The sequence below is a fragment of the Solea solea genome, chromosome 19 (assembly GCF_958295425.1).
Source record: "Solea solea chromosome 19, fSolSol10.1, whole genome shotgun sequence".
Taxonomy (NCBI): Eukaryota; Metazoa; Chordata; class Actinopteri; order Pleuronectiformes; family Soleidae; genus Solea; species Solea solea.
The window spans coordinates 13,261,190-13,278,626 of NC_081152.1; the positions used below are offsets into that span (position 1 = coordinate 13,261,190).

Below are 17,437 nucleotides of genomic sequence, written 5' to 3' on the forward strand. Positions count from 1 at the left end.
TAAAAATGGAATTGCAAAAATATGTAAAAGTAGATATGAGGTGCGAGTATAGAGGAATTAAAAGGAGCACAGTGTATGCGACAGTATAAAAGCACTGACGATGTGACACAATGAGAAGATTTCTCTCTTCCCTCTGACTCTCAATATTTTTTTATTGTCATTTATGATTATTGTTATTTGCATGCTGGGATGTCAGAGCTCCCATTGTGCTGGTAACATTTAAAATCCTCAGGGTGCAGCACTTTGCCATCATGTGACATTGGTGGCAGTAACAAAAGAAGTGCTATGGGTTCAAATGTTGGCATTTATGACGCGTCACTCAGGATTAAGACTATTGTCTGGACTCTGTAATATATAGACACGCTTATTTTTGAATGACTACAGGCTTGTATAGTTGTAAGACGGGTCAACGAGGGGTTCGCTCTCCATTCTGAGCCACTTAAACTGTAGAGAGTGAAAATCAATACTGGCTTCCTAAAGCAGCACTTAGTCGTTAACACTTGAACACATACAGCCCTGTTAAAGAGGTAACACAGGCCACACACACAGGTCTCCTCAGATGCTACAGCTCTGGATTCTGCGGTTCTCTTCGTCCCATTCCTTGTCTTGTAGCGCCATCATCAGGAGAAACTAAAGAATAGCATGTGGATAACATTTGCTATTATAGAATATACAGTAGAATTCATAGAGTGTCCATAAGTGTCAGGACAAAGATGAACCAGTGTTGGTATTGCTGTGCACTCTGCAGGAGAGTTGCAGCAAGGTTGGTTTCAATATTACCCACTGACAGGGAGTGTCAGAAATCCCTGAGATTGTTTTTGTGTGTTTGTGTTTGCACGTGGGTAAAAACTAAAAAATGTCCTAATTTCAGTGATAGAAAATGGATGGATGGATATTATATATTATTACTGCTATATCACTCTTAGCACTATTACACACGATCATTTCACTTATTTCAGGGCTGTCACAAATAGACACTTATACTAATAATACTGATAGTACACGTAATGATTATATAAGAAGAAGAATATAGTGTACTTTCTGACACTTTGCAGCAACAGTAATAGCCTTTCACCGTTAAAAAGATAGAATAACTCTTTATCTCATAGTGTTAGGAAACACTTGGTGATGGTAAGTTACTGCATGTTCCTCGATATATGTTATTGATAACATGTGGCTGAAAACATTGTTGAACAAGGCAATGCAACAGAGAATATATAGGATGATGTCAAGTTTTCACTTTCTCTGACTGATATTTCTATTTTTTTTCTACCCCACACAAACAACGAGCTCTTCCCGACTCCTGCTGTCGTCAGAGGCTTCATACAGAAGACTATAAAGCTCAGGCTCTCAGTGCACTCTGATTCACCTCTGCCGCATCACCTCGGCTGACAGCATGACATGGATTACATTTGCAGTTAACGACCTGCTGTGCAGGTTTGTTGAGGGTGACTCTCCTGTGCATCCTCATTATTGTGCCTGCTGTGATGAGAGTCTCATTAGGTATGCGCCGACTTGACATGAGGAAACTTCTCAACATCTTTAATGTCTTATGTTTTTACTTTATTTATTTATATATTTATGTGTAATGTGATTTATTTTGGGAACACTGGTCTTGCCACATGCTTTCGCAGTACTTCGACATGCATTCTCTTTCGTAAGGGAAGTCACATTTCAGGGAGACTGTTAGAAACACAAGGGGTTTACGCTTTTCCTCTGGGACGCAGGCTTTGGAACCCATGAGAAAAACAAGCTTCTTTTTTTTTTTGTTGCTGTGGGACTATTATTTGAGGTGGTGTAAAGACAGCAGGGAGCCCAGACTCCTGGGACAAAGCTAAGTCGATCATTATTTTAGATTTTTTTATTATTATTTTTTTTAAATACACATAAATTTGTTGTTTAATGTCACTTCAGATCTTTCCATGGTGTCATTTATAGCTACTAATTAAAATCACATCAATGATGATACCCAGAAAGGGCAGCTTTGAAAATGGTTGCACTGTCTATGCTTTTTTTGTAATTTCATCTTAATTTACTCAGGTTGATACGACCTTATTTCGACTGTGCTGTATGATCCTCGATTTGGAGATGTGTTTTGGAACAGCAGTATCTTTGGTCTTGTTGCTTACCTGGTAGCTCACCTTGGTATCTGCCACAGATGAACAAGTGAAAGTACTGTATGTCACAACTATGACACTGAGTAGTCTGTAACCTTTGCCAAGACTCAAGCCTCCAATTAAATTCCCTCAAACCTGATAGCTAAGCCAAATTCTGGATCTTACTTCCTTGGCATGATAATTCTAAAAACATAATCCTAAAAACGAACAAACCAGCAGACCGGTTAATAATTCTGTCTGCTCGAGTAAATTTTCCTCCTTTTCAGTTTGCCAACAGAGTGAAAGCTGCCATAGCAGCACACGGAGGCTCATTAGGTCTCATTTGGAGAGTTATTGTTGGATAGTTCCGTGTGCTCATGGTTGTTAAAAGGGTTGGCGATGGCACAAAACAGATGCCGACTGCCATAACATCTGTGGGATGTGATTCCCTTTCCCTGAAAGGCCTGAAACGAGCTGAAATGAAAGAAGAGCAGCAGCAGCAGAAACCCTGCAGCAAAGTTCTGGTCAGTGAGCAGAAATACAGTGGGTGGAGGATGGAGGATTAAAAAATTAAAACATATTGTTATTTGCATAATCTGTATGAAGAATCCATACTTACATTTGTACATTTTCATTTGTTTTTCATCTTATCCTGTGAGTTTTAAGTATATTTGATTTAAATACCTTTTTTGTTGGTCAATAATTAAAGTCTATGTTCCTGTAGTTATTACATCACAGGCAGGTAGACAGTTTGACAGTGACACCACTCTGCTAATTGGCTCACTCAGCTTTAATCTTGGCTGTACATAAAGGTCAAAGGTCAAAGAGACGGTGTGCTTCTTGATTCAGTGATTTTGTGTCTCAACTTGTTGTTAGAAGAGTCTTTATTTAAAGCTTTTATGACCTGGGACGATACAAACTAGATCACGTCAGTCGTCAGTGCTTCCCTCTTTAAACAGCAGGTGTCAGTGTTCAGACATGAATCACCCTGTGCACCTGCTGTTGATGTCAGGAGTATTTCACTCTTAGATAAACATTTAGCTGGACTTTACAGATCGATTTAATAAGCTGCATATCCAAAAACACTCAGGCTCATGGAGATTATTAGCACTTATGTGCAGCAAGTAGAGAGTACATGTAGTAAGAAGGATGCTCGTCCATTAATGGGCTAAAACAAACAAACACACTCTTGTGTAAAGTGAGGTAACTGTTGCCTAAATAAGATACAACCTGGAGTTGCATGTGAAATTGAATCCATGGACCCTATCAGCTGTCACGGTCTTGTCAGGTAACCTCTTCCTCCTCCTCTTCCTCCTCCTCCTTCTCTCAGACTGCTGCAGGTTCCAAGCTCTGAATTATTAGAGCAGAGAATTCTTGAGTTTTTAAAGGGAGCAGATGTCACATTGTCAAATAAGAACATGATGCTTTTTTTTTTAGGACACAGTCAAACAAGGAAGCAGAGCGCTCACACCTTTACCATCATTTTACACACAGTATGTACACTATTCTGAAAGATGTCAGCTCATGTTTCAACAACATGACTCCACATTCCTTCACTCGATGAGGACAATTCCACAGGACTCAAATGTCGCTTCAAATCGCGGTCTTGCAACTCACGGAACACAAGGTGCATCGTTGAGCAAACTTTTGGTCGCCCAGCAACAAAGACCTTCAAAATGCAAAGCCCTCATTGCCAGTCTGCCTCAGTCATGTTGCACTCACAATATAATAATCATAGAGTCGTGGTATAAAAAGTGAGATATGCCAAATATATTTTGTTATTGCTGTTTCACATTTGACCTTCATGGATGAAATTTCCAGGTTTGGCTACATACTTGTCATGATGATATTTGTCGGACAATGTTTCTATTAGGCCTTTTTATTTAATTTAGTTTAGTTGTGTCTGGTTTTCTGTTTTATTTTTTAGTTTGTCCTTGTGTGTACCTTTGTCATGTTTTGCTTCCTGTCCTGTCTGCCGTGTCCAAACGTGTTCTGATTATCTCTACTGTATTTATTAGTCTCTGTACTGTGTCGTTGTCCGTTCATTTGTTTGTTTCAGGTCACTTTGTTGCTGTAATTTTTGAGGTTTCTCTGTTTGCTTTTGACTTTTTGCCTTTTCTGCAACCTGCGTTTGGGACAACAACAACAACTACTCTTTTACACTCATTTGAACAGGAATCCAAAACACATTAACAATTCATTCTATGTAAGATATGAGATTAGTGTGTGAGTTGCTGGAAGGACTTTTGTTTCATTTTGAAAAACATTTGTTAGGAGTTATTATGAACAAGTAATTACAATTTTCCCCCAAATGTTTACACACTTGGTCACTCTGGAAACTGTGACCACGTTTCTCAAAACTCTCAACACAAACTGAGGAGTTCATTATGTTTACAGTAGAATATGTAAGTGCATTTTAGAATGTAGTCGTAATTTAATCAGGCAGTCTAATTAACATCAATATATATTGTCTAAGAGACAAAAATAGGACAAAGAACAATTAATATAAGAAATAGATTAAGAAAAAGCACTGACAACAATCATAAAATCAACACTGGGCATGCAACACTGAGCCTGACAACAGTTTGGGTCTCATTCCATATTAATGGGGCATTAAATAAGTCACTTGAGGCCTCATTCTGACTCATTTAAGTGTTCTTCCAATTGCAAAGGCGGAACCAGAGTGAGACTAACTGGTTATCAAGGTGTTGCATGGTGAAGGTCTCAGGTGTTCTCAGGTGACAAAAGTTTGGCTCTGAATTATTAGAGCAGAGAATTCTTGAGTTTTTTTTTTAGAGTTATGTTGTAGAAACATGAGCAGAGAAATGCACACAGGTGCTCTGTTTTGGAAAAGTGTCAAATATGTTTTAATCAAGTGCAGCTGATGACGCTGACGCGCTCTGACAGGCGTCACCATGGCTCAGGTGCGACCTGCCGTGGTGGGCGCGGACGAGCGCGCGGTCAGTAACCCGTTAATCTGTGGGCGTGTCCTGTTTTATTCAAGGCGCAAACTCAACGTAAACCACTCCCAATCAGCTGTTTCCTCAAAGACCAGAAGAAAACTTTTCCTCCCCTCACACACGCCAGTGTGACGGTGAACCGGCGGTGAACTGGACGCCACTGCGCGTTCCGTCGCGGGACTTGAGTTTTCTTTTGCTACATCGAGATAGTCCAGCAACAGGTGGTGTCACTATGTCCTTTGCGGATCCGCAGTGGTGTCCCACCAGCGTCCAGGTAACGGTTCTCCAAGCCAGAGGCCTCAGGAGTAAGGGCAAAAGCGGCACCAACGATGCGTACGCGGTCATGCAAGTGGGCAAGGAGAAGTTCCAGACCTCGGTGGTGGAGAAGAGCGTGGCTCCCGTGTGGAAAGAGGAGGCGACTTTCGACCTGTCGCAGAGCGGAGGAGGAGGAAAGGGCACCCTGCATGTCCACGTTCTGCACCGGGCCTTGGTGGGTCCAGACAAACCGCTTGGACATGCTGTTGTCGACCTGCTGTGTCTCAGTGAAGACAAAACCCGCAACAAGACAGAGTAAGTGCATACAGCAGCAGCAGCAGGAAGCAGGGCTGCTGCAACTTGGGGACACTGGGGCCCCCCCAGGCTGAAGGGACCTGGCCCCAAACATTTGCTCATTTTATTTTAAGATATGTGCATATGTTTCCACTTTAAGATTTTACAGATTTAACACAAACGGGCCAAACACGTGTTTTAATAAAGTCTTGAGCTAAGCAGGGTTAGAACAATGTGGAGTAGTAAGGAGTGGAACATGGCAGCGTATACTGTGGCGCACTAGTTTAAGTCAGTGTTTGAAAACTTCATACAACAGTACTTAAAAAAAATAAATAAATAAATGAATTGTCCCATAATTGATTTTCATACACTGCATGGGAGTAATTGCTGGCTCTGATATTGTGAAATTACAGAACAAAAGGGAGCTAACTCTATTAGCAAGGGAATGTTATTTCCCTTTTATTATTTCCACTTTTTTCTTCTGATGTGTGTGTACACACACTCACACATACACACACACACAAAGCCATGCATCACAACACAGATCCACTCTGGTGGGTTTGACTTATGAATGCTGCCCACTCGCTCCACTGTGGCTTAAGGGATTTGTTCCCTTGGTTGCAGCCTTCAAGGATGCCAATCAGCATTACTTACCCTCAACTTTCGCTGGCTTAACTTGACCACGACACACATGCTTATATTTCCTTTCACCGCCCAAGTGCACCCCCCCAAAAGATGCCAGGAGGCTACTCTGAATTCCTATTATTATTATTATTATTATTATGATTATTGTTTTTATTATACTGCAAGGGCACATGGCAAAATATGTAAAGTCAGTCAGTCATCATCTACCGCTTTATCCTCAACCAGAGGGTCGCGGGGGGTGCCGTGCCAATCTCAGCTACATCGGGCGATAGGCATTTTAAGTAGGAAATAACGCATGATCAAAGAAAAGGTAGTCATCCTTTTTATTAAAAAAGAAAAAAACAACAACATTTAATAAAATGCAGTATTAATTATCCTGCCACTGTTTCATGGTTGTACTTTTCCAGCATTAAACAGGGTATTTTAGTCTCCCACCATGTGAGTGGTATTAAATGAAAGCAGACGGCATACCAGGCTGTTTGTCTAACCACACACACACACACATTCCTCCTGATGTTTTTTCTTAAGTCATATTATTTGTACAATCCTGTCATTAAAACCAAGCAAACTGTGAAATCACTTTAAAAAAAAAAAGAAGAAGCTTTTAAATGAGCAATGTCTTGAAATGCCATGTCCCCCTCACTCATGTGTCTTCTGCTCTGGTTTGTCTTGTGTCCAACTGTCTGACCTGAGACAAATCACCTGGCTGCGCGCTGCGTTATGAATCATGCATAGTTTTGGGGCTTGTGATGTGTACTCGTCTGACCGCGTTTGCTCCTTTTTGGCGACTGCCACTCGAAACTTACACCTCTGCTTTATTTCAGCACATGCATAGAGTTCATGTTGTTGTTGATGGGGTTATTTTTTGTCAGCAAACATGCCGGTGTTGAGTAAACCCTCTGTTTGTTTTCTGTGAGCCTTGTGGGAATGCACCTCCTGAGGTTTGAATCCAGCTCTAGCCTCGCATTCCTGACAGTCTTATCAATGACAAACACTGGTGGCATCAGGGACAGTTCACAAAGGTCTTCTTTTTTTCTTTTTTCTTTTTACCAGAGAGACCCACTGTGGCTGTGCTGCTGTACTTCACATGTCCCAAACTTTACTGTTTATGCTTCACTGTGTTTTCAAAATCTGGAGACATTATCTAACGGTGTTCTGTCAAAACCCATTTCAATGGTCCTGTGTGTAACATTCAGGAGGGAACACCAAAGTCAGAAGGGCCTTGCTTTACAGAGGCTGCCATATTGTGCCGCCATGTTTCTACAGCAGGCACAAAACCTTGTCCGTTTAATGTTTTAATACTTAAACACTAAGTGCATTTTGCATTACCGTAATTACACGACGATTTGCAGTCGGAAAAATTCCAACGGTTTCTGAAAGCGGAGAAGTTGCAAGTCAAAGTCGACATGTGGTTGTTGCGGTAATTTCACTCGCGCTGTTGCAGGAAGCTGGCGAATCAGCGTCTTTGTCACCAGAGAGGAGAGAGCTGGAAAAACACTTGTACATAGTTTGCATTTTTTTGGCCTGTTTTTGGACATTTCAACAAAGACTCAAACAAAATGTTTTGTACTGTTTAAATTTCAAATTTAACACACACAATCTGGTGTTCATGTACAAATACAGTGTTTTTTCTAAATAAAACGGTTATTTTAACATGCAGTAAATTGTAAATAACTGCCAGATACTAAAAATGAACAAATGCACTTGGTCACAGGACATCATTTTTCTGGCCCTTTTTTTATGGTTAAAAAAAGCAAAAAAAAAACATTTTGAGGCTTAGGTATTTATGGGTTAAGGCAGAATCTTACTACACAATTAGGCTATTGTACTTACCTGATGCACGTGGGAAAGGGAGGACTGAGTGAAGGGGCTATATTACAGTCCGCAGTCTTAATATTAGTAGTCACTAATTGTTACATCATTTTTAAATACCTACTGTTTGCAGAAGACACAGCAGTTACAATTCTAACAGCCTTTGATGCTGTTGGGTCTCTTGCTGTTGTTTTTATGCGAAGGAATCGTGTTATGGTTGTGTGTTATGTTTTAGTTTTTTTTAGTTTTAAATGACTGCAAACCTCTGTTTGGGTTAAAGTGAATGAGCAACATTTAAACAGTTTTAAAATTTGACTTCTGGTCTAGTGAAATTAGATTTAGATGGAGCGAGGGATAATGTGACTTTAATTGTTTAAATTTGATGTTATTTGTTTCAATTTCTATGCACTCCAGTCAAAATTCATTTCCCCAAGTACCATCAGAGGAAGCTTGCGTATCACTAGTGGTACACGTACCACAGTTTGAGAACCATGGCTTTCGCATTGTCATTGCTTTTGCTATAGCCTAGGGTTCAGTCTGTGGATTGTGACACTCATCGGAAAGGGAAAGTTTCTTTTTTCCTGTGTTGCTCCGACTCCTTTTGTTCAGGCTTTCATTTTTTTCTTTGGCTTCATGGACGTGGACCAATACAATCACCCTCGGAAACTCTTGGTTTTTGGACATTATCAGTCCGCGGTTGCTTTCCTTGCTCAGCTCCTCTCCCACACATGCAGCTGTGTTTGTGTGATAAGGAAAGCTCGAGCCTTTCGGGGGCATTGTCTTATCAGCAGGTCAGGTTTTAGCCAGGAAGGATGCGTTTTTGTGCAGAAGAGGGTAGGATACATTTACAAGATGTCAAGTAACACATTCTCCTCCTGGTTCTGTCTGTACAGCAGAGCAACATACTTTGTTCCATTCACACGGGTAGATTACGGAGTTGAAATGCATCATCATTACCTCGGCATTCCTCCTCCTACATACTGCTTACTACCCCAACAGGCTCGGGCTGAAACACTTTTGCAACTTCCCTCCTGATTCAGCTGAAGTAGTTTCTTCTCTTTTTTTTTTTTTTTTTTGGATGGTGACTTCTGCAGGGAAGTACGAGGGTTGAGAAAGGCTTGTGAATTACAGCCTTTTACTATAATTTACAATTAGTGTGTTATTTGTTGACAAATGACTATACTACACTCACTGGCTACTTTATTAGGTACAAAGGATGTCACACAGGATGTCACATGGGGTGTCACTGGATACTCTTCTTTCTTTCTTTTTCAGACCGTTCTCTGTAAACTTTAGAGTTGGTTATGTGTGAAAATCCCAGTAGATCTGAAATATTCGGACCAGCTCCAAAACCAGGCCACATTCACAATCACTTCATCACCCTGTTTTGGGTTTCCATTCTGCTCGGTTTGGATCTCAACAGGACATCTTGTCCATGGCTACACACTTAAATGTGTTGACTTGCTGCCTTGTGATTGGCTTACTAGATATTTATAATGACAAGTATTTTGAACAAGTTTCGCTTTTATAAAATGGCTAGTGAGTGGGCTAATCTCATGATAACAACACTCTACATATTATACAAATGGAACAATTTGAGAACCTCGAGATATCAGACAAATGATACCAGTCACGGAAGCATATAACAAACTTGACTAACAAGATTATACGTCCCTCAGATATAAAACACTACTTTTTATAACATCCCCATCCTCTTTCCAAAATACAGTACATTTTTGGGTGTGTTTAACATTTTAAGTGTGAATAATAACACCAGAGATTGTGCAACACACATATTTTTCATTACTTTGTGCCAGAAGTTAAGATCGCACTGCTCGTGGGAAGAAGAATATGCACAATGTCCATGTTTACTTTATAGATAAAAACACCGATTGTGGAGAGGTGCTTCTGCTGAAGGACAGATCATTTACTGTATCAAGGCCTGAAATGTGCGACGCATGTCAGCAGTAGAGAACTGAAGAGCAGTGACGGCATGTGTCTCACCCATTTCTTAAATTCCCTCCTTGGTTTGTTTGCGCTACACATCTGACGCATTCCTGAGGGAAGAGCAGCAGCAGTGGGGGGGGGGGGGGGTCTTAACATATCTGATTGAGGCTCACTAAGAAAAACACTGTATTTAGCAGTGTTTATTTAAGTAGTAAAAATATATCAGGGGAAATGACATTAATACACACAATTATATTTAGATTGTTCACCTTTTTAAAAAAAACAAAACAAAAAACAAACAAACCCATATCCAAGGTTAGTATTTATTTTTTATTATTATTATTTTTTTTTAAATGAAAGATGCTGAGCCACAGCCATATGGCGGAAATGTTCTTTACACACACAGTCCCTTACTCATTTCCTCAGGAATTCAGATTTCAGATGGGGATGTTTGTTCAGTGGTGAGCTGACCTCAGATTTCTGCCCGATAGGCACTTTTTATGCTGACTCTTCCTTTTGGTCGTTCTTTCAAATACTCGCTCAAAGACCCGTCCCGTCCATCAGCGCCGGAGCGTGACACAGGTGCACAAGCAGCACCGAGTGGACACAGGCTTGTCTCAGTCTGTTTTTAGCCTTTTGTACATTTTCATTACAGCAGTTGAATTTAAGATGCAGCTTTGAGATTCATAACGTTGCGTTCTTAATGTTAATACTGGTGTGGAAATGTGAGGTTGCACTGCACAAACATTCATAAATTGTCAACATGAGCGGCTGCTGCACACAGAGCAGTACTGAAAAAAGAGAAGAATCTTTCCTTCATGGTGAGTTTGTTGGTTGTGCTTAAATTATCACAGACTTTCCAAAAACATTGAAGTTGCTGTTGAGTCACTCTTTTTTTTTTTTTTTTTTTTTTACCACAGCATTGATCATAGTTTCCACGAAGAAGCTAGGAGGACTGAATATTTACGTACAATTCTCAGTTTAGTTTTCCAAATGAAAACATTTGAAAAGATTCTCAGTTTGGTTTTGATCTAGTTTTAGACAAATATCTACACGCAAATAGTAAGAATTTAAATCCATTTCTTAACTTTGGAATGTTTTCAACGTTCAAAGTTTTTCTGAAATTATGTTGGATAAGAATGGGATGGGTGAAATGTTGTTTTTGATTTTGGCCTTTTGTACCTCAACGCCAGTTGAAGGTTATGAATAAATGATGGTGGATTGTCAGAGAGTTTCACATCATAAGGAAAGTTATTAAACTGCACGTATGCGCTTTTGTTTTGTAGAATTTCATTTATTCAATACTGATGCCAAAAGGAAGTTTATGGATATGAATAGTCGTGATTATTCGTGTAAATTTTGAACATAAACAAAGATCCTAATAGGAAATGAGCACCTAATTTATGATTTTTGCTGCTTTGTAACTGACTGTGTCAATAATTAATTGTTTCTGCTGCCAAAAAGTTTCTGACCTTAAAAAAATCCAGCATAGAAACAAGAAGTTAATGACACTATGCTACTGTGTTATTTCCTAAAAGCTTTGTTAGACAAATTGCACTGGTCTGTGGGTAAATGTCATCCTAATTGCATGTCTGTCTATTTTTCGACAGATGGTTTAAGTTACTGGACAAGACTGGCAAGGCAGACAAAGACAGAGGAGAGGTGCTTCTGGACATCCAGTTCATGAGAAACAACATGACTGCCAGCATGTTCGATCTCTCTGCTGCCGGCAAGTCCCGCTCCCGCTTGGGCAAGTTCAAGGACAAAGTGCGCGGCAAGAAAAAGGAGTCCGACGCTGTGTCTGGTGTGGTGCCGTCCTTCAATCAGGTCCTCACCGACAGTGAGGAGGAGGCAAACGACGAGGAAGCTGCGGGGAAGGACGAGAAGAAGAAGAAACATAAGATGAAGTCACTGTTTTCTTCCAAATCCAACCTGCAGAGAAACATGTCCCAGTCCATGTCTGTTCTGCCTGCCAAAACCTCCTCGTTAAGCAGAAGCCAATCGTCTGGTCTGAATGTGGATTCCTCTGAGGGTCAGAGACCGTTTTCATTGACTTCATTGCCTTCGTGCCATACTGTCACACTGTTTGTAATTAAATGCATATTTTTCTTTTTCCTTCCAGGTAAAAAGAAGTTTAAGTTCAAGATACATAAACGCTTGAGCAGCTCGGATGGGAAAGATTCCTCTTCTGGACTCCAAAAACACGGCGGGACAGCGGAGCAGAGCAACCTATGCATTAATGGCAGCCATGTTTACTGTGACGGATCAAACTTCAGTCTGTCCAGTTCAGGTCATGGATCCATGGAGGATGTCCCTGGAAGCTCCCCTCCATCTGTTAATTCACTTAAAGCAGTGACACAATATTCTCCTTGGACTGAAGAAGAGGAGGAGGAGGAAACTGCTGAGGTAGAAAACATAACGGAGGATGTGGATGAGGAACAGATTAGCAAGGAGAAGAATGGGGAAGAAGAAAGGATGAGGATGCAAGAAGAAGCACTAGAGAAGATGGCTGAGGAGACAAGGAGACGAGAGGAAGAAGAAATAAAGAGGATTGAAGAGGAAAAGGTAAAGGAAGAGGAGAGGGCTAGAAGAGGGGAAGAGCGTGAGCGATTAGCAGAGGAAAAGAGAAGACATGAGGAACAAGAAAGAAAGAGAAATGAGGAAGAAGAAGAACGGCAAAGAGAGGAAAGGATGAAGAAGGAAGGGGAAAGAAGGAGACTTGAGGAGGAGCGACAATTGGCACAGGAGGCGAGAAGAAAAGAAGAAGAAAGACAAGCTGAGGAAGAGAAGGTTAGAAAGGAGGAAGAGGAAAGAGTTTTTAGGGAGGAAGAGAGGAGGAGACGAGAGGAAGAGGAGAAAGCTATAAGAGAGGAAGAACAAGAATGTGCACGATTAGCAGAGGAAAAGAGGAGACTAGAGGAACAAGAAAGAAAGAGAATTGAGGAAGAAGAAAAGATTAGGATCGAGGAGGAAAGTCGACGAGAGGAAGAACATCAGTTGGCAGAGGAAAACAGGCGAATGGAAGAAATGAGAGCTGAGGAAGATAGAGTTAGGAGGGAGGAAGAGAGAAGGAGAAAAGAGGAAGAAGAAATGGCGAGAAGACAAGAGGAAGCACGTGAGATGAAGAGGAAACTAGAGGAGGAGGAGAGGAGATGGCAGGAAGAACAGGAAAAGAATAGGAGAGAAGAGGAGAAAAGACTAGAGGAAGAGGAGAGGGCTAGGAAGGAAAGGGAAGAACATGAGAGATTGGTGAGAGAGGAGAAAGAAAGGCAGAGGATTGAGGCTGAAGAGCAAATTAAAAGGGAGGTAGAAGAAAGGATTAGGATGGAGGATGAGAGGAGGGAAGAGCAGGAGAGGGTAAAGAGGGATGAAGAACAAGAGGAAAAGAAGAGACTGGAGGAGCAGGAAAGGAGGCGAATTGAAGAAGACGAAAAAAGGCAAAGGGAGGAAGAAGAAAGGAGGAGACAAGAGGAAGAGGACAGGGTTAAGAAGGAAAATGAAGAATTTGAAAGATTGGCAGAAGAAAAGAGGAGAGTGGAAGAACAAGAGAGAAGACTGAAAGACGAGGAGAGAATTAGGAAGGAGGAGAGGAGGAGGAGAGAAGAGGAAGAAATGGAAAGATTGGCAGAAGAAAAGAGGAGACGAGAGGAACAAGAAGAGAAAATTCAAAGGGAGGAAGAGCAGAGGTTTCGGAGGGCGAAGAAAGAAGAGGAAGAGGCCAGGAAGTTAATAACGGATGCAGAAGAACCGAAAAACCAAAGCAAAACAAAACATGGACACAAGTCTACCATGGAGAAATCTGCAGTAGCTGCACAGAGCGCTGCTGACGTCACCTCCACTAACCCGTTTGATGAAAACCTCCCAAATAATCCCTTTGAAGATGTCCCACGTTCTCCTACTGCAGCTGAAGGCAACGCGGCCATGTCAAGCGTCCAACAGGGGTCAGTTTAAACCATCATTATTATGTTATGATGCAACGTATGGAGTCAAAATGACTGTGATATGTCACCAGTGATTCAAGGAAGGAAACGTATTACAGCTCCAGACAGTTTCTTAACAACTTAAATGTTATTTTGCTACCTGCAAATTCTGCTAATGTTGTAGAAAATGGGTACAAGTGTAGCTCCTCACAGTCCTGTCTTTGATTTATTTTATTGGTATATTAGATGAAGCCTCTGTGTGGCAAAGGTGGGGGTTCAAGAAACATCATTGTGAGGGGTACAAACTTTCTAAATGGCAACTTTATAGTGGTGCTACAAGTCATGGGATCCCCTAAAATAGTCTTGTTCAAAAAAAAAAAAAGAGTCTGAGTCTAATTTGACCCACAAGACCATCAACAACTAAACAAAGATACTTGAGACGTGTTCATTCTCAGAAATGGAAGTTGAAGCCCATGTTGAACGCACATGTGGAAAACAGTGAAGTTTGATGTTGCACAGTGAGCAGTGAAACTGCATTACATTGTTAATGCAACAGAATCTCAAAAAGAAGCAGTGAATCTTTCTGTCAATGCATGATTAAAAAAATAATATAAACGATACCATCTATACAGAAATGAATCTGGATATTAAGTGGTGCTGTCTCACTTGTTTTTACAGTGAGCGATTCCACAACAGCAGTTGACACTTTCTCATTGTAATGCAACCTAAACTCGACTCCATCATGTAAATTGCACAGGCCTGTGCTTGTTAGGGTCGGTGCAGACTGACGGACACAGAATATATTTGCATTTTTGATTTGATCATTTGTGAAATAAGACTGTGAGCTCAAACTTTCCTTATTATACTTGAACAGGTAGTGGTTCATTAAAATTCAAATTATAGTGACAGTGGTGGACAGTACTTTCACAGACGTCTCTGGACATTGTGCATTATAATGGTTCACTGCTCTTTTTTTTTAACTGAGGATACTTCCCCTTGTGTTTGTGTGGCGTGTTTTTGTTATGTGTAATTTATAATGCAAGGTTTAATGCACTTTATCTTTTTTAATTATTCTTCAACATCCTGGATTATGCATTGAAGCACTATTCTATTCTCATGCTTCCTCATGAGAATAGTTTTGTTTTGATGGTAATTAACAATAAGAATGCCAAAACATAATTTAGTCTCTGCTTTTTTTTTCAGGTGTCAAATTGCTGTGTCATCGGAGGGAGGCAAGAGCATTTCCATGGATGAGAAGGACCTGATTAATGCTCAGCGGGAGAAGCGTCCAGCTCCTCCGCCTCCAGGAAGGAATATAGCGGAGAGTCGGAGGGAGCAGGATGTAGCTTTGCAGCATCTGGCACAAAATAACAAGCAGAGTAATGACAAAGATGTCAAGACTGCCAGTGTTCTCCCTCAGCGTTCGGTACAATTGATCGCTCCTCTGAGTCAGTCTCACTTAATACAAAGGAGCCCCACCAAAGGAACTGAAAGTGCTGGTAAACACGGTAAGCGCCTTGCACCGTCTCGACCTCGTTCTGCAGAGGAAGAGTCATCGTCTGAATCCAAAAGAGTCTCGTCTTCTCGTGGCAACATTTCCCAGGGACGTGGCTCACAGACAAAACCAGTCCCTGTCACCTGTGGCTTGAATCCATTTGTAGATGATGACGATGAGGTCACACTTCGAGATGATACACCAACCCCTGGTGACACGAGATCAACACAGCGGCCCCCACCTGTGTCCCGCGCTACTGATGAATCAAAACTGAAATCTTCAAAAGTCACCCATGCGCCTGCCCCTCCGCCTACCATTTCAAGCACTTTAATTCATCCAAACACTGACAGTTGCCATGCTATGGATACAACAGTTGTGCCTGCACCCGATAAAGGTGCAAACCAGGCATGTGGCCCACAGCCAGAGGCCACGCTCTCCGTTCAGAGCACTTCACTGAAAGAGCCTGTGAGATCACAGAGCACTGCAGAGGTAACAGGAGTGAAGAAAGAAGCCCCTCCTACAAGTTCACGCAGGTGAGGCAGTTCAGTTCCTCGACAGAAAGGCAAACGGATAGTGCAACCAGCGCCGTCTTAAATTATAGATCGCACACGTCTAGCTGCAGATTTCGTGGTGTGCTGTTATCATGCTGCACACAGTCTGCAATGATATTATACACATTATGTTTTGTTTTCAGATTTGGAAACAACCTTTCCTTTCACTCTCATCAAGGCAGTGCTTTTATTCTTCTCTGTGTTTGCAGGCTTCTCCCTGTAAGGCCACTTAATCCTCTGGAACAAAAGTCTGTCTCCACCGTTCCAGGGGGTAAAAGTCACAAATCCGTTGGAATCTTTAGTGACGTTCAAGAGAAAACAAAGGTGGGTGTGTGTGTTTGTATATACATTACTGTGGTCTTAATCACACTTAAAGCACTTGTGTAACTTTTTAATGAATGAGGAGAGGGCTAGAATGAGTGATGCACGATTTTATGTCACGAGTAAACAGGCAAAGCAGAAGAAGCGCACAGCGTGAGCAAAGTGAGCTGGGTTCATTGTGACTCTATGACAGAAAACACCAAGAAGCATCCAACAAAAAAATCAGAAGTGGATTCTGCTGCTAAAAAATAAACACGGTAGTTCAGTGGGACGTCATAATTATAGTTTTTTTTTCACAATCACAACTTTAGCTTCTGGAGAATGTGATTATCTAATGTCTGTGTATGTTGTATGTATGTGACCTGGAAGTGTTTTTGGGGAGTTCACTGGGAGCGATGGAGCCTCTCAGAGTAACTACTTGTTCATGTAATTGAAATGGGATCAACGTGTTTTTTAATGCACACTCACATTCTTTCTGTTTCAACAGATAACGCCTGATTCGGGGCTTAAAGGGCCGTATTCCCAGCTAACTCGAGAGGAACTTGTGTCCCTGCTGCAGAAACAGGAGAACCAGATGTCTGAGAGAGACAAAAAGATATCAGAGCTGGAACAATACATTGACAAATTGCTTGTACGTGTCATAGAAGAACAACCAAGCATCCTGATGTCCATGAACTCATTCAAGTAGGCTGTCTATGCAGATTCACAGCTCACACTTCTATTTCTGCTCCACCTAATTAGTGAAGAATTGATTAATCACAGTTCCAAAATAAGAACTTCACTGTAAAGTACTTGAGATGTTTTGAAAGATGTTGATGATTTTGAAACATTTCTATGTGCTTGTCTGACTTTGAAACTAATGAATTGTTTTTTAATGATTTTCATGTTGAGCACAAAATGATGTGTAAAAATAATCACTGATATGTTGGCTTGCTGTTTTTGTGTAAAGAGCCTTACTTTGCTGTAAAATAATCTTACTGCTCTTGTACTACATGAAGAAAAGGTTTACATGATACTAACCTAAAAAGCACTTTTAAAAAGCCTATAAAATGGTGTATTCTGAATCGGTCTTCTGCACTGAGGTTACTGCTACATGGAATTAAATATGCAAAATTAAATAAAATCAAAGAATGAATGAATA

At 41.0% G+C, this 17,437-nt stretch overlaps 1 protein-coding gene across 1 annotated transcript; it reads left to right on the forward strand.

The window, feature by feature from the left end:
* Positions 1-5,140: 5,140 nt before the first annotated feature.
* Positions 5,141-17,437, forward strand: rab11fip1b (RAB11 family interacting protein 1 (class I) b). Its single transcript, XM_058617893.1, has 6 exons — positions 5,141-5,626; positions 11,620-12,041; positions 12,132-13,950; positions 15,133-15,957; positions 16,185-16,299; positions 16,784-17,437. The coding sequence occupies exons 1-6, from the start codon at positions 5,289-5,291 to the stop codon at positions 16,982-16,984; spliced, it is 3,720 nt and encodes a 1,239-aa protein (XP_058473876.1). The 5' UTR covers positions 5,141-5,288; the 3' UTR covers positions 16,985-17,437.